At 36.0% G+C, this 24,886-nt stretch overlaps 1 protein-coding gene across 1 annotated transcript in view; it reads left to right on the top strand.

The window, feature by feature from the left end:
* The window catches only part of POC1B (POC1 centriolar protein B), a 43,226-nt gene extending 21,458 nt beyond the window's left edge, over window positions 1–21,768 (top strand). The window contains exons 10-12 of the mRNA XM_062492516.1: window positions 10–96; window positions 20,296–20,475; window positions 21,661–21,768. Coding sequence (XP_062348500.1) covers window positions 10–96; window positions 20,296–20,475; window positions 21,661–21,768 — 375 coding nt within the window. The remainder of the gene's footprint in view (window positions 1–9; window positions 97–20,295; window positions 20,476–21,660) is intronic.
* Window positions 21,769–24,886: the final 3,118 nt, after the last annotated feature.

Raw genomic sequence — 24,886 nt, 5'->3', positions numbered from 1 at the left:
TTTCAACAGGTTGACCCTACCTTTGATGTGCCTGACAAACAAACACCTGACCCAGTTGTCATCAATATTAGACCAGCTTCATATACCAGTACTCCTGTAAGTTGCTTTAAAAAAAAAAATGAAAAGAAATCAAAAATCTTTGGGTACTGCTAGCATGTTATGGAAATATGCTTTTACTGTCCATATGAATAAAATAGATTTTTAGCAATTGTTGAGTGCTTAGAGTTCAATATCCTAAATTCTCATCTTAAACTTTGTCACAGTTCCCAAGTCTAACCAGAAGATGGTGTAATAGCAAAGCTTTCATTTTATACCTGTAACTTTACCACTATACTAAGCACAAATTCCATTTACAAGCCTATGCTAAGTACATCTAAATATTACTGTTAAAATCTGTGGTTTATTCTCAAACACTTCTTGTAACTCTGTCTTTATCTGCGAATAATGGTCACCCTAAAGAGTCATTGTCTCACTGATAAAATTCTAAAGGTGATGTTTTATTATTTCTCCTTTTAAGGCATTTAGTAGTTCCCTAGGAGGAAAAAAAAAAGTAATACATTTTAAGAAAAAGTGATAGGATTAGAGTCTTCTAGTGTTGGCTTTACATATGACTTTGGTATGGCGTGGGGGAGGAGAGGAAGTCAATGTTTTCGTGGTAGTTTTGTGGGAGGAAAAATATGCTCTTCTGGTATGAAATCTAAAAGATGTGCTGTTCTAGAATTAGGTTAAAATGAGAAATCTTCTTTTAGCTCTGAATCTGTTCCTGTGAAGGCACAAATTGTTTCTTGAGCAATTTTAATTACCATAAAGAGTTTCTGTGGTTGAAGGGTTAATACTTCTGAAAAGGCAGCAGGTGTGGTTTCTGCTGTTCTATTTTGTCATCAGTGCTTTATGAAAGCTATGTTGTATATCAAATTCTTTAAGATAATTTTTGAAGATCATGATGCACAGGTTGATGAGAAACCTTTACTTCAACTTTACTTGTGTTTGAGAGGTGATAATGTTATATATTTTAAGGTTTATCAGCTGTGTCATATTTTCACAATGGAAATATTTGTAGACTTACAGGCATCTGTTTAGGAGGCTTCATAGACAGTGGATTGTGGTAGATATAATTTATTGACTACCTATTACTTTTAAGTACTCCATGTTCATTACTTTGCTCATCACAGAGATCAAATGTATGGTTGCACTGTAATTCTTTATTACTTACCTGCAAATCACTTAGTCTCCATTAATTCTTTTGGTATGAAAGCAGCTTGTAAAACTTTATGCCCAGAACTTGGAGGAGGAGTACATTGACCCAAAAACTACAGCATTTTTTTGATAACTGTGTCCGGCTTTACAGTCTTCATTATAAAAATGTTGCTTCAGAATTTATGCTTTTTGACTGTGTCTGTAATCACTACTTTTTCCCCCCCCAGCATCTCAATCTACCAAGTTATCATTGATTCTCGCCACTGTTGCATTTCAGCATTCCCCATCTGCATCTTTTTCCATCTAGAAGCATTTCTATGACCTTGTTACTTGGACTCCAGCCTTAAGGGCAACCGTCCTGTTCAACACAGGTTAGCCTTAACCGTGCCACTGTTCACACTAGTTCTGGAATCATTTGCATGGTTTCTTTGCCACTAATCTCATTCTTCTCCCATAGAGAATAACGCTTTCTTCAACTTTGCCAACCAGTCTGGTTCTCCCTTCTTTCTAATGTCATCTCATCCTTTAGTATCATCTTCCTGTCCAGTGTCTGTCTGTTGCATTACCAGCTTCTGTCATTTGCAGAACTATCACCTGTTTCTTAATCAGTTCAGCCACCTAGACTTTGTCTTGTTTCTAGAGGGTTCTGGATCTCAGAGACTTGGACCTTTTTATCTGAAGCTCTCTCTGTTTCCCTTATATATGGAGACTGTTTAATAGAGGCTTGATGTGTTCTTCATAAGAAACAAGGAGAAAAGGGAAGATGCTGCCTTTATTTTGATCATACCTTCACTGACAGATTTCTTCTTGATACAGTTTGTCCTTAATTGAATGATACTGCTTTTGTGCATTATTTGCATTTTTTTCTTAATCCTTTTCCAGCTTGAGATTGCCATCCTCTAGTCGTAGTCTAATTCATCACCCTACCTCGTACACATCTCTGATTCCAGCCCCAATGGGTTGCTCTTTTTCTACTGATTGTCGAAGACATTATCACTGTGCATTTTTTTATTCCCTGTGAACATTTCTAAATCTGTTTATGGCTTTTTGGCACTACTTCTACTGAAAGAATGCTGTTCACATAATAAAATTTTTTTATCAGATTGTTGGGTTAATTTACACATGTCCTACTTACTCTTACTACTACTACCTACTTACTCTTTTAAGGTCTGCCTTAAGGACTTTTTCTGCTTTTCTGATATGTGCAGAGAGAAAAGTGCAGTCTGCATTCAGGTGTCTTTACATGCTCTTGTTCAATGCATTTGTCACACATGTAACACAGCAGGATCTTAAAGGTTATTTTACAAAACATATTGGCAAATCCCTAGATACTGGCGGTAGCTAATCAATATATTTACTTTAATTTTACTAGTGAATGAGAGAGATACTTGAGACAGTGATCTGACATAATGTGAGTCTTTAAATACAGCCTTTCTCTGGGGTGTGTAACAGCACTGAAGCTTTTGTAGGATCTCTGGTGAGTGTTTTAAAGCTCCCTGAAATGCCTTCAGGAAGATGGGAAATCTTGGCAAAACCTTGTAATGTTTTGTTGAATAATTACCAAAATTCATGACAGTAAGTGGTCAAAGACTTTTGTAGGTCTCAGTCTAGTCCAGGAGAAAGGACAATAGGAGAAAATGCTCTTCTTATTGAGAACCTTTTCTTCAGTTGGAATTGTGTGTTGTCCTACTCCTTTATAGGAAATAGATTATTACTGCTCCAAGACATGATTTGTGTCAGAGCAAAAAGGCTTTTCCTTTTCCTTCCTTTTGTGAAGATTTGTTGATGAAAGTGATACAGTATAGGTTGAGAGGGATGTCTGGAGTAATTCTAACCTTCTGCTTAAAGCAAGGCCAGCTTAGATTTCTTAAAAGCCTTGTCGCATTCATTTGTAAGGATAGAGATTCCACCACCTTTCTGGTCAGCTTGCTCTAGTGTTTGGTCCATGAAAATATTTTTTTTCATGATATGCAGCTAGAATATCCTATGCTCCAACATGCTTGTTACCTTCAATTCACAGTGGTCCTGTGTATGTCTGTCTTCTTTCTGTTTACCCATTAGATATCTGAGATGGCAGCAAGATTTCCCTGTATCTTTTCTTCCAGCAAACAAACCTGGTTCTCTGCCTTTTTTTGTTATCACATGTTCCAGCCCCTTTATCTTGTTCACTCTCCACTCCACTTGCTCCAGGGTGTCAGTGTCTATCTAGGACCAAGAAGCCCAAAAGAGGACACACTCCTCTAGATAATTGGGGTGCAGCAAAGTATCACCGTCATCTGTTCTTGACAACAATCTGCCTAGAGAAGATTTTTTTTAAAATAAAAATTAAAAATATAACACTCTTGATTCTTGATTGTGAATTTAAAATATGTTTAGATATTTTCTTAGCAGTTCATTTATTTTGAGCTGTAGCTGTCTAAGAAAATACTAGTATTATCTCTTCCTCCTACTCCTCCTCCTCTTTTCAAGCAATTTTAATTTCTTGCTTCATGAAAACCAACAATCCATCAGAGCTTCCACATTTAAAATGACTGCTTTTGTGTTTTGCTTTTTTAAAATTTAGTTGTATTTTCTTCCTTCAGAGGTTAAGCTAAGCTATGCAGATATGAATGTTCTTATAGGGATTTTGCTAAAAACACTTGAATTATTAAACTGCCTGAATTGTAAATGTCTTTTCAGCTTCTATTCTCACTTAGTACTAAGACCAGTTGTTTTGAATATGGTGAAAAATCTTTTTTCATCTAAGGTTCATACTGATGTAACTTCTTTTGTAAGCTCAGTAAAGGGAGTGTGATCCTTGTGTCAGTGGGAAAATTTCTCTGAAATTTTCAGTATGGAGTTGGTTTCTTTTGGACTTCAATTATAAAACCATTAAGAATTCCTATATATTATTATGGCTAGGAAATGGCTTTGGGTTTGATGATTCATTTGTTCAGTTCTCCTGTGTGCTACTGAAAGCACTGTAAAAATTAGCTGTGTATGCCTAACAAACTGATATTTGAATCCTCATATGTTGCAGTTACTAGGAATTAGTTGTGCTCTAGCCTTTTGCACTCTGAAAACGTTTACTAAATTGGGTCAAATTTGTGGGCTGGGAATGGTATTTCTTTCTCCTTTCTCTTTCATTGAAGACTCTGAAAGCATTAATGCCTCTCTCTCTCACCCTTTCTCCATGTGTCAAGCACCTTAACATTGCCTTTGTTTTCTGAGCTATTGAAAAGGAAAAATTGGAAGTTTTGTTTCTCTTTGGGATTACTTCTTTCTGTTTCGTCCTCCAATTTTAGTGTTAGTCATGGAGGAGGTTGGATCTTTTTAATTCTGTAAGGCAATACACTGGTAAACTCTGGTCCCTGATAAGCTGTTGGAAACAAGGGAAAGTTGATGGTGTCTCTGTAGTTTTTACTGACAGAACCAGGAAATCACTGTAGAGGCTCTCAAATGTTACATCCCCTGACCTTGCTCTTGTAAACAGGATTTGGAGGAAGCAAAGCAATGTAGTGTAATCTGGAAGTCAGAATGTCTGTGCCAGCTGGGCGATGTTTGCTGTTCTTTCTCTTCCAGTGCCATTTAACACTAAAAACAAGACTTTCTTATTGTTCGTTTACAGTACAACTTGTACAAAGTTAAGACTGGGTTAATTACTGAGTGAGGAAAGATAAGGATTGTTTCTGTTTGGAGCAAAAAGACCATACTATGTTTTAAAATAGAAAGTTTATCTGTACTGCAATTGTAGTAGGTGTCTTGAGGCAAAAAGTAGAAGTAGCTATACTCTCGATTTGTTCTGTACACATTGCTTTTGCAGTTTGTGCTTCAGGGTTTAGGTATTTTTGATAGACTTTTTTCTGCCTTTGTTTTGAATAAAAAATAAAAGCCCCCAAAAAACTAACCAAGCTCCACAATCAAAAAACACCCCAGGTATTTGGGAAGACAGCAGTTATGAATGAAAAATTTGTATCTATTCTTCCATTTCTGTATACACGAAGGGTTAGTCAACTATTCTTCCTCATGGAAATTTGCTTTGAAAACGTCTTGGAGTAGTGTCTCTTCCATGGCATAACATAACTCCAGAATCCAGTAGGAGAGGATGACAATAGAAATTACATATTAAAAACTAATTTTGAAAATACTTCATATTTTCCTTACCATGCAAATTCAAATTTATTCTGATTTACATCCTTTCCCAGCTTCAGCCTTACGTGCAAATAAACACCAACTGTTGTCAGTGAGGTTAAGGGGAGGATAAAAGGAAGAAATGAGGTAATGGCAATTTTATACATAGATCATCTCCTCTGGGGCCTAAGTCCAATTCAGAAGGGAACAACTGGTAGAAACTCATATGTCACTTCACTGTGCAGAGTAGTTACCTTTGCTGGTTTTTTTAGAGCATTTGAAAGCACAACAAACGGCTTTCTGTAGTACATGGTTATCAACTTTCCTAAGTGTCCTCAGACAAAAACTCTGATCATTACATGATGTGCATATATTTTTCCTCTACCAAAGAAAAGTTCCAGCAGTATTCCCTTTGAAAGAAAGACTGTAATCACTGCCTCACTTGTGTTCCTTGTCCAAAACTTGGTTGCCAATTAGACTGAGCTCTGCAGTGGGGAGTGATCCCACTGGTGAAAGGGCTTTGATAAGAATTGACAGTTCCCAGCCTCTTCCATCATCTTACTTTCTTTGCTCCCAGACAGGGAAAATAAGAAAGGCCACTCCCTGAATAGCTATGAACTTTTTTTCATTTACTGCCATTCTTCTGATTACTAGTAAATGCTTATTTGAACTGTCAGCTCCCTGAACTCCCAGTGACAAACAAAATTAAATTAGGAAATAGTGTGAAGAGATCTAATATCTCCAAAGCTTTGAGGTAAAGCCATCTGCACCTTTTTTATGGATGAGCATTCCAAACAACTCTCAAACAGGCTCTGAATGGCTCATGCTAAGTCTTATATAAATGCAGAATAAATGCTGTAGATGGAGAAGTCTCAAGTGTTCAGTGCAGCAGAGTGAAAATAAAAATTGTCCTTTTGTGTCTTTGCAATGTAACCCCCCTTTTAGGCAATTTTTAGTGTCATCTTGGCTTATAGTACACTCTAAACAGACCTTTCTACTCTTTGCACGCTAGGCAGGTACAATGTGTGGGGCTGGTGCAAGAAGATGGGCTGCCTTCTCCCCAGAACTTGGCAGCTAAACAAGTTCAGAGGCTCTCAGAAAAGGAATGTCTCCCATTTCTCCCCCCTGCCCCCCCCCCAAAGGCTACCCCTAATCCATCTGGAATAACCATGAAGCAGTAGAGACAGCATTTTCTGTTGTCCAGTAAGAGCATTCTAAAGAAGTTGTGGTGTATATGAACAAAATGAGTCATCATAAGTGACAAAAAGATGAAGTGTTTTGCATTTTGAACAGTGAATTTCTAAACTTGCATTTTGAGCTGCTGTAGATGTCTAAGCATGATAGAAGGATTTGTGTACGTTATCATAAAAGCAGTATGCTTTGACACCACTAGCATCAAATAAAACTTAAGGATCAAATGCTTGAAGGTGAACCTAGTGCATGTGATAAAAGAGGAATATGATCCAAGTGATCCTTGTGTTTTGCAATGGTGGTATTCTAACACAGCGTGTAACTGCTGGCTTACAAGGAGGGAACAGGAAGTATGTTGTGCCCCTACATAATTAAGTAATAATACATGTCCTAATGTTACTTAATGGATTATATTCTCTGAGTGAAGTGGAGCTGGAGAGAAAATCAGGTTTTTATCAGAGACTGAGTTCTGAATTTGGGCACTAGAGAGTGCAAGAATATAATATTTCCTGTACTATTTTTAGCCTGCTATCCTGAGGAAATGTACTTTGAGATTGTACTGTTTATTTGTCTGTCACTGTTCTGTCTCCTTAATAATTTTATAATCAAATAATTGGTGGATTGGTTTTTTAATGAAATTTGGAAATAAGCAGTAATAATAACTAAGGAAACATCAGTGCTGTCACTTCAGAGTAAGTCAGTGGATATGAACTGATACTGGAATAGGCATGGTGTAGCTGCTGGTGACCCACCCTGTAACAGTGTCTTAACACATATGGGAAGAGCTTGAGTTCCTATAGAACAGGAAGCTTAGGAGAGGGACCTAATAGAAAAAATTGTATGTGTGCACACATATACAAATATTTTGTAAGATAGCAGGCCTTTTAAAACTGGCAAAATTTTACTTTGTGTAAGGTCTTACTCAGGGCAGCTGTGTTTCAGGAATGCTTTTCAAGTTGATCCATGTCTGTATGTTGTTCCTTTAGCACATTAGCACATTTCTGGGAACTGGAGGGATGGACGTTCCCCGTATTATTTCTCTCAGTTTCCTGAGATACTGTACATGTACGCTCTGACCTTGTCCGCTCAAGGAACGTTTTCCTCTGCTTTGAGTGGAAATCTGAGCTGTATGCACAGTTCTCACAGCTGATTCTGCGGCACGCAGAAAATGCCCGACAGCTATCAGCCCACACATCCAATAACAACTGGTTCCTTCCTCTTCCTGGGGAAGAGTAACATCCTCTGAGAAGAAGTGTCCCCTGAGGAATGCAGGAACAGCAGCAAGCCTTTCACACAGGAAATTACTACTATAGCACTTGTAGAAAAGTGCTTCTGTCACTTGGATTGTCAGTCTGTAATGAGCTTCCTGCTGACCTAGTTGATGATTTACTACTGATCTAAATGCCATTTGTGAGTCATTCAGCTTAATGAAACTTAATGAAATTATCATTCAGTGGCTCTGCTACCCTCTAAGCACCTGCTTTAACTTTTTCATGCAGTACAAATAAAGTTTTCAGCTTCTTAGTATTCACAGGACTTCAATAATTCTGAGACTCTTTGGGACTAAGAAGCAAGGGAATGCTTAGTTTAGCTCATAATGCACGTTCTTAGAGAAAGCTGCAAGATTTTTTATTTATCTTAAGTTGCATAATAAAGCTGAGCTACAAATCAAGTATGTCAGAAAAAACAAGATTGTAAAGCTAAAATACTGCCCTTGAATTACCCTTTGTTCTTAAATATAACTGGAGTATAAGTTTAGCACAGCATGCTTGCATCTGTCTGGTGGAAACTTGAGTATAAAATGAAATTTATTTATATATAAAAGCCATATGTTAGTCAAAATTTTTAAAGAAAGTCTGTTATAAAAGGAAACACTTGAATACTGCTTCAATGTTATTTTTTTTCCTAAATCACGGTGCTTAAACAAGTGTTAACAAATTTTATTTATCACTTAGAGTGATTTCTAAACCCAGAGGATGCTTTCTGACTAAAAGCTTGTTTGAGTGTTTTCCAAATGTATTAGTTCTTCCAATACAGCACATCTCTCCTTGAAGCCATGCTGCATTACTATCGAGTTTGCAGTAAGAGATGTAGTTACTTGCTTAATGTGAGATAATGGAAATACTGAGTCACATCCAAGAATTGCATTGGTTGCTTAAAACAAGACTGAAAAATGACTTTTCAAATAAAATTCAGCAACTAAAGAAAAAAAATTTCCTCAGCAGTTAGGTGGTTGATGCAGAAAAACATCTTGGCTTGTATCTTCCACCAAAACAGAGTGAGGGTTAGAAATTAGGTAGAACGATGCTAAAGGATGATTTCACAGTCATTTCAACTTAATGACTGTTTTTATCTGGTTAATTCCATCCACATCAATTCTCTGATCTCTTCAGCTGTCCAAACACTAATACAAGCACAAAGGAAATAATGAGAAAAAATTATTTAGAGATGGAGTAGATCAGAGCTGGCTGTAACCTACCGGAATTGACTGATGCCTGGGGAGCTGTGCATCTATTGTGATTGTGCTATAATACATACAGGTGTGTTACATGCATGCAACAGCTGAATGTCTTTAAGTTGCAATGAAAAAAAATAGGAGGAAAGGAGGTGCTAGTAATGGTTTCCCTTTGTTCAGGCAGTTCATATGTTGGATTCAGGTTTTGGTTGTTTTTTTTTTTTTTTTTTTCAGCCTAAGATCTTTTGTCTGCATGGCTGTAGTGTAATGTAAACAGCAGGTAACAGAGACTGAATGGAGGCAGCTCTATCCTTTTTGCTTGAATTTGAAGCACTGTAAAGTAAAAGTTGAGGGTATATGATATCAGAGGAAAGCAAGTGAGAAACAGTCTATGGTTAGTGATTCTGGAAGAGGAATACTGGATTCTGTTGCATTTTGCAATAGAAAAATATTTGGGGAAAAAAAGGAGTAGCTCTCTGGGTGACACCATCAGTGGAGGTATGTGGCATTACTGCTCTGAAAAGTTGGTTGGTTTGGTTTGGGGTTGTTCTTTTTTTCTCTGCATCCCCTGACATATGGTGCTCCAGTTGTAGCAGTTTGGGTTGGTTGAAGGAGGGAGGTGGGGAGGGGAGAGATGCTGTCCTCTGGCATGTTCTAGCTGCATGGATATTTCCTGTACACCAAGGTGTGAGTTCCACTCTGCATGTTAGATCCTGAAGTGAAGGCATTGCAATGTAACTCTGAGTTAAATATTGCAGTATTTTTTTTGTAAAGGAAGACTCTTTACTTGCAACAAATATGTAAAATAATTGCTTTATGCTTAAACTGTTCTTAGATTAACCAGTATCAAGCATTCCTCACTGAAAAGGCTACTCTTCCAAGGTGTTTCCTCCTTCATTCCTCCTTAACGTTTCTTGGGAAAGGAATTCAGTGTCCATACTTCCAATTTTTACTAGTGTAATGAAATAGTACAATGCTTAGTTTAGCAGTTTCAGTTGGTTGCATGCAAGATACTGTAATTCTTCACTTAGTAACCTTATCATAAAGGTTTATAATTTGTCCGGTTATATGTCACTGTAGATCTTTTCAACACCGCTGCGTTCTGCAGTGTATTACCCTGTAGTCTGTGATGTCTGCCATGTGTGCATAAAGTTGCATTTTGACAGCTGAATGAAGTCAGAATGCCAAGTGACCCTGACTGTTTTAATAGTTTACGGGATGCCTTTTTTGTCACCTGTAAACTTAATTTTCCAGATCACTGGTATGTTTTTTTGTGGGTCTAAAACAAGAACAGATTTCAATGGAGTCACTAAAACCAGCATAATTCTGCAGTGTCTTTCTGATTTAACTGTTTCAGGAGAAACACTAGCTAGATAATTGAGTTCATGATGCATCACAACCTAAAATGCATTAATAAAATTGTGGCATGCATATTATGGATATTAAAAGGAAGATTTTATCAGTCACAGCTTGACTAAATATTTCATTAGAGAGGTCTTGAGTTTGAAAGACCATTTCTTTTTTGTCCCCTCAAACTGTCTTGACATTACGCATTAAATATTTGCTCTATATGTCCTAAGTCAGTGTTTTAGTTGTTTTTTTTCTTTTTTTTTTTGCTTTTTCCTGACACAGTTCACATGCTGACTGTGACCACGCAATTATACTGTTTATCCTTTGTGATTATTGATGGAATTTTGCTTCCCCACTCACCTGGTATTTTCTTCATTATTGCAGGATATAGTAAAAATCAGTATCATTATCTGACTTGTGAAGTTATTTCAAAACCAATAGTCTTTTTTGCTGTGGTTGGAGGAGGAAGTATTTTGCCAGAAATACAATTACAACATTTATTATCTACTAAAATGGAAGATGAAAATACCTCATTAAACACATTAAAAAACCCATGTATTATGCTTTAACATCTTTCTCTTTGGCAAAGTATTCAAGCAGTTGTGCCCTGTTGGGTTTAACTTTGGACTCTACTATGCTGGGTTGCTAACCTAATTTCAAATGCTTTTAACTCCTTGATATTTTCCTGTAAGTAATTTGTTTTGGAGGAGATTTGACACTTCTATGGAGTAAACAAACTCAGTGGTATTGTCGATAGCCACCTGGTCAAGTGCTATAACCACCTGTGGTTACTGCTGCTCTGAAAGGAAATCAAAGCTGCCAGATCTCAGCTAAGAAGAGACTTATCTGTGAAATCTGTGTGGACACCCTGCTCCCATAGTGTCCCCTAACAGGAGGCAATTTAGGTTTGTCTGTGTGACAAAGTTTTGTCATGACACCGAAGTTATATTATGACACATATGTTGATATGAGGTAGCAAAATAAGAGAATTCGTACCGTAGAACTGATACTTATCCTGGCAAAAACCATTGATGCAGATTCAGCTGTTCTGGCAGAAAGGAGTTTTTTTAGCTTTGCATATAACTTTGAAAGATATGCTTATAGTAGAGATATATACATGTATATATAGACATATATACTATATGCTTAATAGATAGCTTATAAGTATGTAGTTATGTAGGGGCTGGCAAACAGCTCCTAGGTGCTCCTGCAGTAGGGGCCCTGCTACAGTGGCCGTGCATGGAGGGAGGCTCTGCAGCACAGGCAGCTCTGCCTTGTGTGAGCCTCCTCCTCTTGAGGAGCACCAGACCCCTGGTCTGGGCAGGCTGGAGCCCAGGGACTGCAGCTCTTCTCAGCTTTCTGCAGGGCTGAGAACACAAATCAGAGCCTTCAGTTCTTGTGGCAGAGTCTGTCTCTTCGGGATTTTGTCTTCAGTAATTTTTTGTTCATTCTTATTGAGAGGTGGGGTTTAAGACAGAAGTGCATTCTTTTAGTTCTTCTCATTTGAATACAGTGTAAGTTGTTCAAGATTAGTTTTGCCCCAACAGGTTAAGTATGAAAGCCTTATCTAGGAGAAATCAGTTGCTTATTGTGAAGTATATTATTTTATTTTTTTCTCAGGAGTAAACATGCCTTCAAGAAAAAGAAATTCCTCTGAGTTCATTGATCAATCTCTTTTCATTGTAAACTCATGTTGAATATGGATATGCCACATGTCTTTGAATGAGATAAAGTGCTGTCCTTTATATATAATTTAAGACTCTGTACAATAAACTCACTGTTACCAGGTATTGTTCCTTTGTTACAATTTATAGCAATTGTAAACTTTTTAAGCTAGGTATTGATTTGAAGGCTTTCATTCCATTCTTAGGTAGGGGGAAAAGGACAGAAAGGAGTCATGAGCAGGCAAGCCAGAAGAATGGCTGTCATTTCTCTGATTAAATATGTTCCTGGTGAGGATGCTGTACTCTAACCCTGCCTCCTTCCTCCCATGTACTTGATGCCCTCTGTGAGGACTATTTGAAGTACAGGGAGTTTGCCCACATGCTGCCAAAGTCCTAGGGCTTTTATACTTTTGTTTTTATTCATCAACATTTGTAATATCAAAAACAGCAGAATATTCTATTCATAGTGCTAGAAAGGAGGCCTTGTCCACATTGGGTTATTAATATTCTGTCATTACTTCATTCTAGTAAGTGTTTCATTATGTGTCCAGTTTGTTACAAGTATTCCTCCTGCCTTCCTTTAGCTTATGTCTGCCCTGGAGTGGATAAGAAATTCAGGCAGAGTCAGTAATACAATTTTTATTAGAACTCTATCTAGATTAAAAGTAATTATGGAAACTTTTTTTTTTTATTTCAGCCATAAGCTGTCCTTTTGGGTATGCATTCAAGCAGTCCAAATGGATTTGCCTAAGTTAAACTTGGCTACTTTATTTTGTAATTGTAAATAGTAGGAAATGCTTCCATAGTGTCATGTTATTTCTCAGCTTTTCAAAGTTTCTTGCTGAAGATGTATTAGAGGTAATTGATTACTTTTCTTTTCCTTTGTTCTACAGGGTACGTTTTTATATTTTAGTGCTTGTGGTGCAAGTGTTTTTATAACTTATGAAAGTGTTTGAATATAGTCTTTCTGAACTGTTATTTTAGAATTGACTTCCTGACAGGGGATTCTCACCTTTGGAAATTGTCTGCCTGGTTTGTTTTGTATGTTCATGATATGCTTTGGGGTTTTTTATTTGGTTGTTTTGTTGGGGGCATTTTTTGTTTGTTTTCTAGGGTTTTTTTGTTGTTTTTTTTTTGTTTGCTTGTCTGGTTTTTAACAAACAATTCCTAACTTTTCACAAGTATTGCTTGTTTTTTGAGGGGAAATCCTTAGCTTTTTTCTAAAAATTTGAACTGTTCAAGACTCCATGCAGGGTACTGTTAATGTTAGAAATAAACATCAATGAGCAAATTAGAGAAAATTGCCTAGTTTTAAGTTATTACTGGTAATCAGAGAGTTTGGAAAGAAGTATTTCAGGAAGATTATTTATTTATAACTCAATACACTCAAATATTTGTGGACATCTAAGAAGCTTTTATTAGGGAAATACAATTCTTTTCATGTTTCTTGCAGAAAACAAGGCTTATTCTGTGTTCTTTTTCAGTGCTTTCTTGACATGGATGGAAAACAGAAAATAGTTCTGTTCTGTACTAGATTCTGTATATGTGGAATCATAAAATACTGAGTGCATTGGATGTACTCTGTTTTGCAGTTTTTTTCTCAAACCAGAAGCACTCTGGGAAAAAGATGACATAACCACATAGTCAGTTTCTCATTATGTATGTGAAAGGATGCTTGTAAAATGCAATATAATTTCTTTGCATAGAGCTTTCAGGATATCTTGAGATGTGCCTATGGATAGGGGAGTTTATTATTTCATTCCATCACAGGAATACTAAATTCAATATCATCAATATATCAATATTCGATATATCATCCTGATATGTAAGATGACATGAAAGGCTTCGATTGAAGTGTACAAGTCTGTGTTGTAAATTCTGAAAGCAGTCTGCTGAAGCTAGAAATGCTTAGTAGAACTATGTTCTGGATGCGCCACATAGTTTATCTGTATTTTAGTGCTTGGATGCAAAACTTCATTAAAGTTTGTAAGTAAACGATTCCAGAGCTACCTACTCAGATAACATGGGGCAGAAAGCCATAACTGGCACATGGCAAGTGGTTGCTGAGCTGATTCATGTGCATGCAAGAGCAGAGGAAATGAAGAGTGCTGTCATCAGCTGAAACTCCGGGGAAGTTTTCTTCAGTAGGAACTGATAAAACAGATGGTAATTTAACATACTCTGTTTTAGACTAATAGATCAGAGAGCTATTTTATGTGGATCACTCAGTGACTGAAGAAGATAATTTCAAAGCAGTAGAAGCAATCTGTGAGTAATTAATGTCCTACTGAAAAACCCAACCCCCCCAATAAAAACCACAGAAAAAACAACTCTTGAATTTAGCATTTCCACAGTGAGCCATTTTTATGAGGGTAGGTTCACAAGAGGAGGCAAAAACCAGTGATAATGGTAGTACTGTTACTCCTGAGAGCATCTCATTATTTCAAATAACTAAAAGAAACAGGAATTCTTCATCTGGTAAGGTGGGATACTACTCTGTTATGCCTTTGCTCTTTGGTCTGTTTGAGCTTAATGCCCTACTTATGACTAATTATTTGTAGTTGTTTTAATCACAGTATCAGAAATATTTTACTATTAGTAGGCAAATGTACCATGTGTTCAAAATTTAAAGGTTTATTTTTAAAAAGCAGACCATGCCAATTTTTGTGATTCATTAGGAAGCTTACCAATATGACTTTTTTTATAAGCCCATCTGAATTATGAGATCTCTAAGATAGGCTTTTAGAAACTGTATTCTGTAGTTTCCAACTTTGGAGCTTGTATGAGATGGAAGCCTGTTGATAGCCAACTGTGTGACAGAGACTTGTAATTTTTCTTCTTTTATTTTTTTCTCCCCTTGAGGGATTTTTTTTATTTCTATAGATAAAACTGCTCAGGCATCCTTATATATGGATGTATTTTACTCAGATTCTATTTTTAACAGTCGTGAAGCAAAGGGAGACTGGGATGCGGTGTTTGGGTCTATGTGCTATGTGAACGTTTCATGGGAACATTTGGGAACAGGCAGAGGTGATAAGGTCATGTGTAAAGATTTTTCAAAAGTTGATGAAGTACCACCCACAGAGTTTTGGCTATTTTGCTTGACAGAAAGCAAAGATGAGCAATTATGGTTTACTGTTTGTGACATCATTTTATAAGCTAAATTTAATTTTCTGCTGAACATCCGCTGGTAATGTCAAGGTAATAACTTCCTATTGATTAATTAAATCTGTTCCTTCTTCTCCTTATTTGTAACTTGCATGAAGTTGCCCAAATGTGGGTTTATGTTATTACTAATAGGCTGTTAATGGAAACACTGTACACATTTTAATTTTCTTCTTTGCTTTGCTCAAAAGTAACAATTTAAAATTGATTGCCTTATTAAAGTTTATTCTCTCAAAATAAGCTCTGATGACTGAGAATAGTTTGGATTTTTTTGAATTATGAGACATTTCTACTACATTGCTGGTGACATGTAGAATTGTTTATGAATTGATAGCATTTCAAGTACTTTAGAGGGGGGCTAATCTGAAGGAAAGACAACATTTAATTCTTGAAACATTTCATGTGAAATAGACTGTGAGTAGACAGACTTTCTTTAAAAAGAACTTCATTTAAAATAAAATGTTGTGCTGAATGAAAGTATTGGACATGAACTAGCTAATATCCGAAAATAAAGCAAACCTATTGAGAGTAGTGTCACTTCTTTACAACAAGATTTTGGCATTTGAGTGCTATGTTAGATTTCAGCAGTTCTGGACCCTTTGCTGAGTTGGAGGAGATTGTAATGTTAGATATTAGGAAAGGTTAAAATATAAAACTGATAACCTTAAAGTCATAGCAACATGCTTGATGTCTGACAGTGTTGGAAAAAATCTCTACAAATTTCCAGAATATGATAAAAAGAACCATTTTGGACACAAGTTAGACAAGTTCAAAATTTGAAATGATCTTGTTTCATTTCTCTTACAAATTTTGAAAGTTCAATTATTTGCTTATCTGTGTCTGAGTTTTGATGAACATCAAGGGTTTTGCCTTCAGCGAATGCTTTCATATTGTATTGTGCTTCTAAGTCTCTGAATATGTAACAGAAAAATCTCAATTTGTTGCTTAACCTGGTAAATTACAAGAAGACTATTCCACTACTCTGACTTGCAATGCTGGTGGCAGTTTACTGAGATACAAAACATTCCTTCACGGCCTATCCATCTGATTTATTGAACTTTGGATTAATTTTAATGTGGGAAAAAAGTGGTGAGACTTTTAGTACCTTAGCATTTGTTCTCTACTGAGTTGACAGCTTTCCTCCTTGCTTTAAAATAATCTGTTTAGGCTGGGTTTAAGAGCAAAATTTGTAATCACTTTGTGGGAGCTTAAACTGAAATTTCTACTTAATTTTCACTGTGAAGTGCAGTAATATTGTTTGAAACGAAACAGAAACACCAGCCTCAGAGTAGAACTGTTCTCAGAACTTAGCATTGTCTAATAACCTCAGATTGTTTTCCTCTCCTGCTCTACTCATCTAAAAAAAATTAAATAATTGTAAATCACAGACAGCAATTTTTGAGTGTCATTGAATGTTAAATCTCTTTTTTGCTAATTTTGTGTATTGAAAGATTAATAGATTATCCTTGGGACACTGAACTTGCAAAGCAGAATGACTTTAAGCAAAGTCAGAGATTATCAGAGTTTACAATCATTCTGTTCTGTCTATGCCACTTATTTGCTTTCATCATTCAAAGGCAAGAAAATGAACGTACTGCCCAGATCATTAGTACAAACAATACTAAGTTTATTTACAGTGACCTTATGGCTATTGGTGTCTGGGAAGTGTCCAGCCCAGGTCTTACACCTTATTTCCTTCAGAGTTAAGGAGTGTGAGCTTGCAGAGCTGTGTTAACCTGAGGTGAGAAGTTGTGGCAAATTTTTTCCAGGAGCGTTCAGAAACTGAATTACTTCTGAGAGCCCTATAATTCCTTAGGTTTGATGAAAATCAGAAATATGTGCTGTGACTTTCAGAGAAGACATACAGGTGTCTACAAGATACAATTGCATAAGATTTATAAATTGTCCCTGCATCAGCTGAGTGTTTTTCACTGATGCTTTTAATTTCCTGTATCAATTGCCTGTGTTTCTTAAGGCATGTGATAACTGGGCAGGTTTATTGCTGCCACACAGAATATATAATGCTTGGGCACTGCCTGGTTTTTCTGCCATGTGTTCCATCTACCAGGCCTCCAATTTTCCTAAAATTTGAGTTCTTTGTCTCTCTGTCAAATTTAACTAATCCTGATTGAGGTTTGAAATCTTCTGAGCAAAGAGTCAAGATTTACAGACAAAAGCAAGGTTTCTTTTAAGCTCTCTATCTTCCAGTTTTTCTAGAAATATCACTGAGAAGTCTATTTAACAGACTGTCCCATTGTAGTTAAATGCAAGAGTGCTCTTCATAGTGTGATTGGTTGTAAGTCAGGAATACTTTAATGCACGGCAATATTTTGTCTTTAACATTTGAATGCCAAATTGAGCTTAATCTTTCCCATGTTAATCAGCATTTGAGACTATTCATCTTGTGATTTAGTAAACATGCCAAAGCCTTCCATTAATACTGTTTCCCAAGAACCTCAGATATATCTTAGTAATTTGGAGAAAACACAGTGAATATGAGTTCTTCTAGGACTGCATTAATAGTATGTCATACCACAAAATCTTTGTAAGGGGAAACTATGGACAGTCTTAAGATACAACAGTCCTATATATACCTACATGTTCATGTAAAAGTACATGGGGTACATTGAGAGCCAAAGTATTCCAAGATATTTGAAATACTTTCTTTTGAAGACTTCTGAAACTTTAAAGCAAGGAGCTGAAGCAAAGTCAAATTAAATGAGAAATTAATTTTCTGACTGTGTTGTCCAAAAACCCATATTTGTATTCTATTTCATTTTACGCAAACAAGTTACTCTTTTACAATATACAACTTTTTGGAATAATTTGTAGCTGACATAACAGATTTTTTTTCGTGTTGAGAAGAAAATTAAATTTATGGTATTGGAGAGATGTAATTAAACCCTCTAGTTGGGAGTGGGAAAGTGCTGGGATTAGTATCCTTTCTCTTTTGGATTTTTTATTCATTTTATTCCCTTATATTTAAAATATAAAGCCTCTAATGGGAACAGAACTTATCTGCTCCTGGCTAAGCATTCTAACCACTGAACTAAAGGTTTCTCAGTGGCATAACTTGCAGAATGGCTGGAGAGAGTACCCTTTCTTCCACAGTTTTGTGCATTTAAAAGGCAACAGGCTGAGCGACAAAGCATTGCTCTATGATTCATGAGTTTAAGTAGACTTGAACTGAGAAGGCCAGTTCTCTTAGTCTAATGCAGATGTTATAATCCTTAGGTCTTTCTGTAGAGCAGCCTTGTATGTTTAAGGTTTGAAATGTCCAGTTTGTCTTGAACAGTTTTATTTTTGCCACACCCTGGTATCAATACACATTGCTGATAGATTTCAGTACTTGTTGGATCAGCCATTTATTATTTGACATGCCTGGTTCATTTGCCTAAGTCAGTCACCAAGCACAGAAAGGAGGGCTAAAAGGAAGCTGGAAGTATTTTGCAGTGATTTTATCTGTTTCTTTGTTCATAAAGAAATCAATCAAAGTGATGTCAGTGAATACCATGAGATAATACCATGGTACTTTCTAACCTCGAGATGGGTTCCCTCTGGTTTTGTAGCATTGTCAATTAAGGTCTGAAGTACATGCCTGGGTATGTCCTGCTCTGCACTTCATGGGTTCTTGCCTGGGGGCTTGAGACCTGTCCTTGCAGAATGTAACTGCACACTGGAACTTTTAACCCGGAGAGGGTTGTAAGACTTTCTTATTTGCTCTTACCTCACCGCAGTCTCTGCTTTCAGCCATTTCCCACCACACAAGACTGTGCAGGATGGCACTGAAGACACAGGAATGTTATTGTGGATAATGCAGCTGTATAAGTTCATAGTAATAGTGATATGATTTAGTATTGCTTAAATTAAAAATAGTTACATTATCACAGTGACAGTATTTAATCCATTGGTCTCTGATCCTATGTGATTCAAAGGCAAGGTCAACTATGTGTAAATCGTTCTTGACAGAAACTCATCAACATGCCTAGGTAATCTTGTAAAAGTCTGCCAATAATTTTGCCTGGCAATTTACATTCTACAGGATTATTTTAGAGATTTAAGAGATTTTTGAAATGTTTGACAATGATTTTATTACTCTCTCTTTTGAAAAACTGTTCAGCCTTACAACATAAATATTTTTGGACACATTGTAAATATTGTGTATTTTAAATACATCAGATGAGACTAAAATTTCCCCTTTGCATAGCTAATGGATATTTTCATGGGTTGACAATAAATTCCAGAGAAATAGTTTAGTTGTAATCATAATCATATAATTGTAGATATATCAAATGTAATTAGAAATAGTAAAATCTAGCTACCACAGTTTATTTTAGTGTCAAAGTAAATTGAAATTGTTTGAAGATATAAGAAGCTTTGAAAGAAATCTCAATAAGGCATTAATTAATCAGGTAAAGTTGTTGTGAAGGACTTTCTAATTAATTAGTGGTGATTTAACCTTTCATGACTCAAAAATACGTTTAAGAACTTCAAGGCACAGACAAAAACAAATTGGTGGGGAACATCATGCTCTCTCGTGTAGCCTGAAGCAATGTTTATACATCAAAGTTATTTCTCTGTGTTGCATTGTCTGGATCTTTTCTGTTATTTCCTTCTCCTGTTTTCAGAAATAATTTTTCAAAAAGTCTCATTGCTGAGCAAACAACTAAAAACTACTTTAAAATGCTGAAATAAGAGGTTAATTCATACTGAACAAAAGTTTCTCACTATGAAGGAGTGCTTGTGGTCATCCAGTCACATACGGATTTTTCATTCATATGACTACTCTGAGCAAATTTCTTTGTCAACCAAAGCTATCTTTTTGAAGAAAACACCCATCATTAATTGTATTTATTCAAGCCCTAGTGGTACAGCATGTAGCTCTTCAATCTGTACTGGAAACATGTATCTAAAGACTGCTAAGATTTCTCTTATTGCCTCATCCATCACAGCTGGAATTCTCTTAGGTAAAAACAAATTGAAGTATTATGATTTGGACCTGGTACAAAGAGCAAATCTGAGGGTCCTTGTGTGTATGCATACATGTGTAGATTTTTTAAAATTAAAGCCTGACTTTTGGCTATCCTTTCTATCTTATGGTATGGTTCCACTTAAATGAAGACAAAGGCAATTGAATCTCCAAATGATATTTCTGTATTCAAGGGTACTGGCAGAAGTGAAGAACTGAGGAGTCCCTCTGCTTCTTCCTCGGCAAGAACTTCAAAAAGGAAGGCAGAGAATGGGGCTGGATCAGCTGTGCATAATGTGGGACAGCACAGAAGCATCTCCTCTGTGGGCAGGGTTTTGGACCACATTGTGGGGCAGCTGCATATGTTAACTCTAGTAAGTATACAATAACAGGTGACACTTGCAGTGCAAAATTATAGTGCTATCAAAGGGCTGCAATACCCTGGAGTCATATTCATAAATCAGAACATTATGGGGTTATTTTGAATGGCTCTATAGCCAAGTGACTGTTTTGGTGTTTTCCTTTCAGAAAATATTGATTGCATGTATTGTGTTTGCTAAAGTGAAAGCTTCCTGGTGCATAATCCTGAAAATTGTTGCTGTGTTTTTAACTCTGGGTGAAGAGAGTTGCTGTTTTCCAGTAGTGAGATCCAGGCTCGTTTTGTCAGAAGCCAGTTGTTTAGCAGACATTCCAGCTGGAGCAATCATGCACTTGCAGGGGATAAACAAAGTAAATTGCAATGTACCATTAAATCCCTTTACAAACTTTGTGTGTGAGGTGTTGGCTTAGGTAGGAGTCCAAGCAGTGCAGTAAGTCCTAATGCCAATGAAACTGCACAGAGTCTCAGTCAGTGACTCTGAGTCACTTGTTTGCAAATGGTCAATATGTGCTTTTAATCCAGACTTCTGTTTTAAGATACTTTGTAGTCTGTAATATATTGTAAAATCACTTCAAAATGGAGTAGCTGAGGGTTTGGTTTTTTTCCTATGTTATTTTACAATCTGCATGTTAACTGGGAAGAAATAGGTTTTGGGAAGTATGGAGTCAAGTCATGAGTTGAAAGTGGTTTGTGTAGTAAGTTGGATGGAAAAGAAACTGGCAGCCTGGGTCCAAAAACATACTTCTTCTGATGAAGATAATCTCTTACAGAATGACTGTCTTTTAATAGTAAAAAAAATTTTTTTCTCAATTCCTTTTCTTGTGGATGTCTTGAAAGTTTCTTTTAGGTTTTTGAAAGACATCATTTGTGGTCACAGTGATGGCTGTTTTTCTATTGAAATATCGATGCAACTTACACATAATGTTTCAGAATACATTATGCATGTATGCATTTTCTCAGTGATAATGTTTTGTGAAAATAAAAACCTATAGACAATCTCCATGGAGATGAAGCCATAACTTATAAATACAGTTGTAAATAGAGGAATAGCTAAAGAGAAGCTGTCTTAACAGTATTTTTTCCTGTTGAGTTAAAATTACTTTTCTTATGTTGCTATGTTGTACACTTCTATAATACTGTGAGTCCTAAACCAATTGAAATTATTCTCTTTTTCATGCAGACTATTTCAATTCTGGAACAACGTCTTACTTGTACTGAAGATAGATTGAAAGAATGCATAAAAGATCAGCAAAAACTGTTAAAGGAAAACAGAACTAATAACACATGAAAATGAACTATATTGATGAATATGTTTCATAAAATCACAACGAATGCTTCTTCACTGGATTTTGCTATAAGCAGAAACATCAAATCAAAGTAATAAAAGTGTAACAAATTAAAAAAACATGTTTCAGACATTGGTAGCAAGCAGATACTCTGGTTATCCAATGAAGTGTAGCCCAATCAAAACTAGTATTTTCTAAATAATTTCCGTTGAACATTACAGGACTCTTATTTCAACCTAACAAGATCTTTGACAATCAGTAAGCCACTAACTGTATTTTTAGATGAATAGCAGTTATTGTGCGGGTTACCACTGTGCAGATTTTTAAATTCAGACAAGGATTGTGAAGATAATGTACATTGGCTAAGACAACATTACCTAAACAACTAAATAAAATGAGACATAATACCAAAATTACATAATACATAATGCCAGAGGTGTTCCTTGTCCCTTGCACATGCTCAAGTGTTTTACCAAAAAGTAGTGAGTTATTCTATAACTTCTAAACATTTTAGTAATGATTGCAAGAAGATGTAGTGTGAAAACTTTTAGTAACAAATACAAAAATTAAGTCACTTAAACTTTGAAGCTATAATTGGATCTATGTGTATTCAGCTACAAAATATGCATTTGAACACTTCTGCTTATCTCATCCCCATCAAAATTCACTTTTCATATTTACGAAAATATAAATCTGCTTTATACTTCTGAAGAATATATTTGAACCAAACATAAAACAGTGCAAAATCTAGGTCATAAATACAAAAGATTCTTATCCTAAGAGAATGTCCACACATGCTCAAGTGTTGCGTGCTGTGAGTGTACTCAATCAGGTAATGCATTGTGAATGCAGACACAAGTCAGGAAGAACTTTGCAGTGTATGATGATTTGGGTTTTATATTTATTCTTAAAAAATGCAATTATTAGATGATTTTTAGGTCTTAATTTTTAATGGAAAATATTTTTTTATGTCTCTGTTTTTGTTTTTTTTTTAAATGGCAATCGCAGAACACCTGTTGTAAATCCACAGTCAAAACTAGGTAATCATCTTTTTCTGTAACTTTACATGTATGTTGAAAAATAGGACACTTGAAATGGGGGAGCATTTAAATCCAATTCTGCAACTGACTGTATATAGATAAAGCCCATTTCCCAGGGTGAACCTCACTAACATCAGCAGAGTTCAACTCTAGTACACGAGCTCACTGTGCAAATATGACTGCAGTTCAAGCCACAGAAACCTGCAGTCAATTTTTCTTGTATAACAACCACCTTCAGATAGCCAGACATTACCTCACTTCCCTGGTTAACTCTGATTTTTACCAATAGGTACTCCATATTTGCAGCTCAGTCTTGAGCACTACTGGTTATGGAAAAGAAGCAGTCTCTTATAAAAGTTTTGGATGCAACTGTTTCTAGGCAGCATCCTAACCACAGGTTTTTTGTCAAAGGATGGTCTTATGTATTCCACCCTGACCTTTGATTATGTGTTTATACTACTATATTTAACACCAAGTTATCTAAATGCTTTCTTTTAGATCTAATGTACTTCAGTTTATGAATTTGCAAATACTCTTGTGGTCTTTGCCTTTTCTTGTCTCTATTAGAAGACACAAAACCATGTCACTATTAAAATTTTTGCTTATTTCTTGTTTCTCTCTTGATGGTCTATATATATATATATGTCTTAAATCTGCAGATGTTTAAGTTTTTTCAGGATTATTTATCAATAAGAGTTGGATATTTCTTTTACTTCCATATATTTTAGTAAAATCTCTGCTGAAATTTTCCCTTCTGCCTTGGCTTCTATCACTAATCCCTCTTCCTTTTCAGTAGCTGTTGTCTGGAACATTTACTACTTTATCCAGTTTATTCCTCTTTTTGTGAATCTGGTGAACCAACATAACATTCCCAAATTGAGACATGTTATTGTCATTCTGTTGGTTGGTCTGTTGATACTGAAACTCAGCATGATAACACTTGGAAGGATGTCTGGTCATAGTTGAAAACAGGATGGATGTATTTTCCTCAGGCTGTGATGGCTCTCCTAAAACAGAGCCACAACCATCTACCATGATGTTTCTTTTCAAAAAGCATTGATGTGGGCAAGTTCTTATTCTCTTGATCCATATAATTTCTAATGAAGTTATGGAATGGGTATGCTTCCTTTAAAAGCACCTGCCAAGTCTGTTAAACTTTCAGAAGCATTTACCCTAGGGTTTATACCCTGTCAAATAACTGGTGACTTGACTAATTTGAATTATAAAACTTGAGGAAAATGACTGCTGTTTAGTCTTAGTTACGCTTTTGCACTGTGTGAAGAAACAATTGCGTGAATATTTAAACTATGAAAATTATATCTGTACTGGAGACTGCGTTAAAGTACTGATAGCCTATGCTTGTTCTAAACAAGGTCAACAATGTATCTGATGCAGTACAGTTTCTCTCAGGCTAAATTATCCCTCTGATACTAAATATGAATAGGTCCCCCTCTTGGAGAAAGATTGCTTCGAGCTTTCAGGCCTGATGCTGCAAAAATGGCTCAATTACTTATTAAAATAATGACATGTAGTAGTTCCCCAAGGTTTGTGTGTCAAGAGAGAGAAGGTGGTGGCAGGAATAGTTGTTGCTTGGAGACTGTCTCTGGAGAAACCCAGCTTCAAATTCCTCAAGTGTCAAAGTGCTGTGCAGTAGCTCAGCAGCTCACTGCAATGTACTTCAGTAGACATTTCAAACTAAAAATGCTCTTCCAAATTGACAGAAATGCTTCCAATTGTTACTTCAGCATTCACATTATGCTATTGTTGACATATTTTTTTATAAATTTAGGGTTTCGGAAAACCAATTCCTGGAGGTGAGCATATCTGAACAATTCCCTTGTCTTTGGGGGATTGTTATTTCTTGCTTTTACACATGTAATACAATAATTAGTTTTTTTGTTATCATCTTCATGGTAAGTAATTTTAACTGTGATTTTAAATTTTGATTATTTTAATCTCCTAGCTGAAAAAAGGATGGTAGAATAGGTTCTCATTGCCATTTTAGGATTTCCTGAACAGATCCATATGGCATGAGGAATTTGAAAAATACAACTTACCATTTTTATTTATATCAATTTAA

Source organism: Cinclus cinclus, chromosome 4 (assembly GCF_963662255.1).
Source record: "Cinclus cinclus chromosome 4, bCinCin1.1, whole genome shotgun sequence".
Classification (NCBI taxonomy): domain Eukaryota; kingdom Metazoa; phylum Chordata; class Aves; order Passeriformes; family Cinclidae; genus Cinclus; species Cinclus cinclus.
The sequence above is the reverse complement of the archived record's forward strand: the minus strand, read 5'-3'. Positions and strand labels throughout refer to the sequence as shown.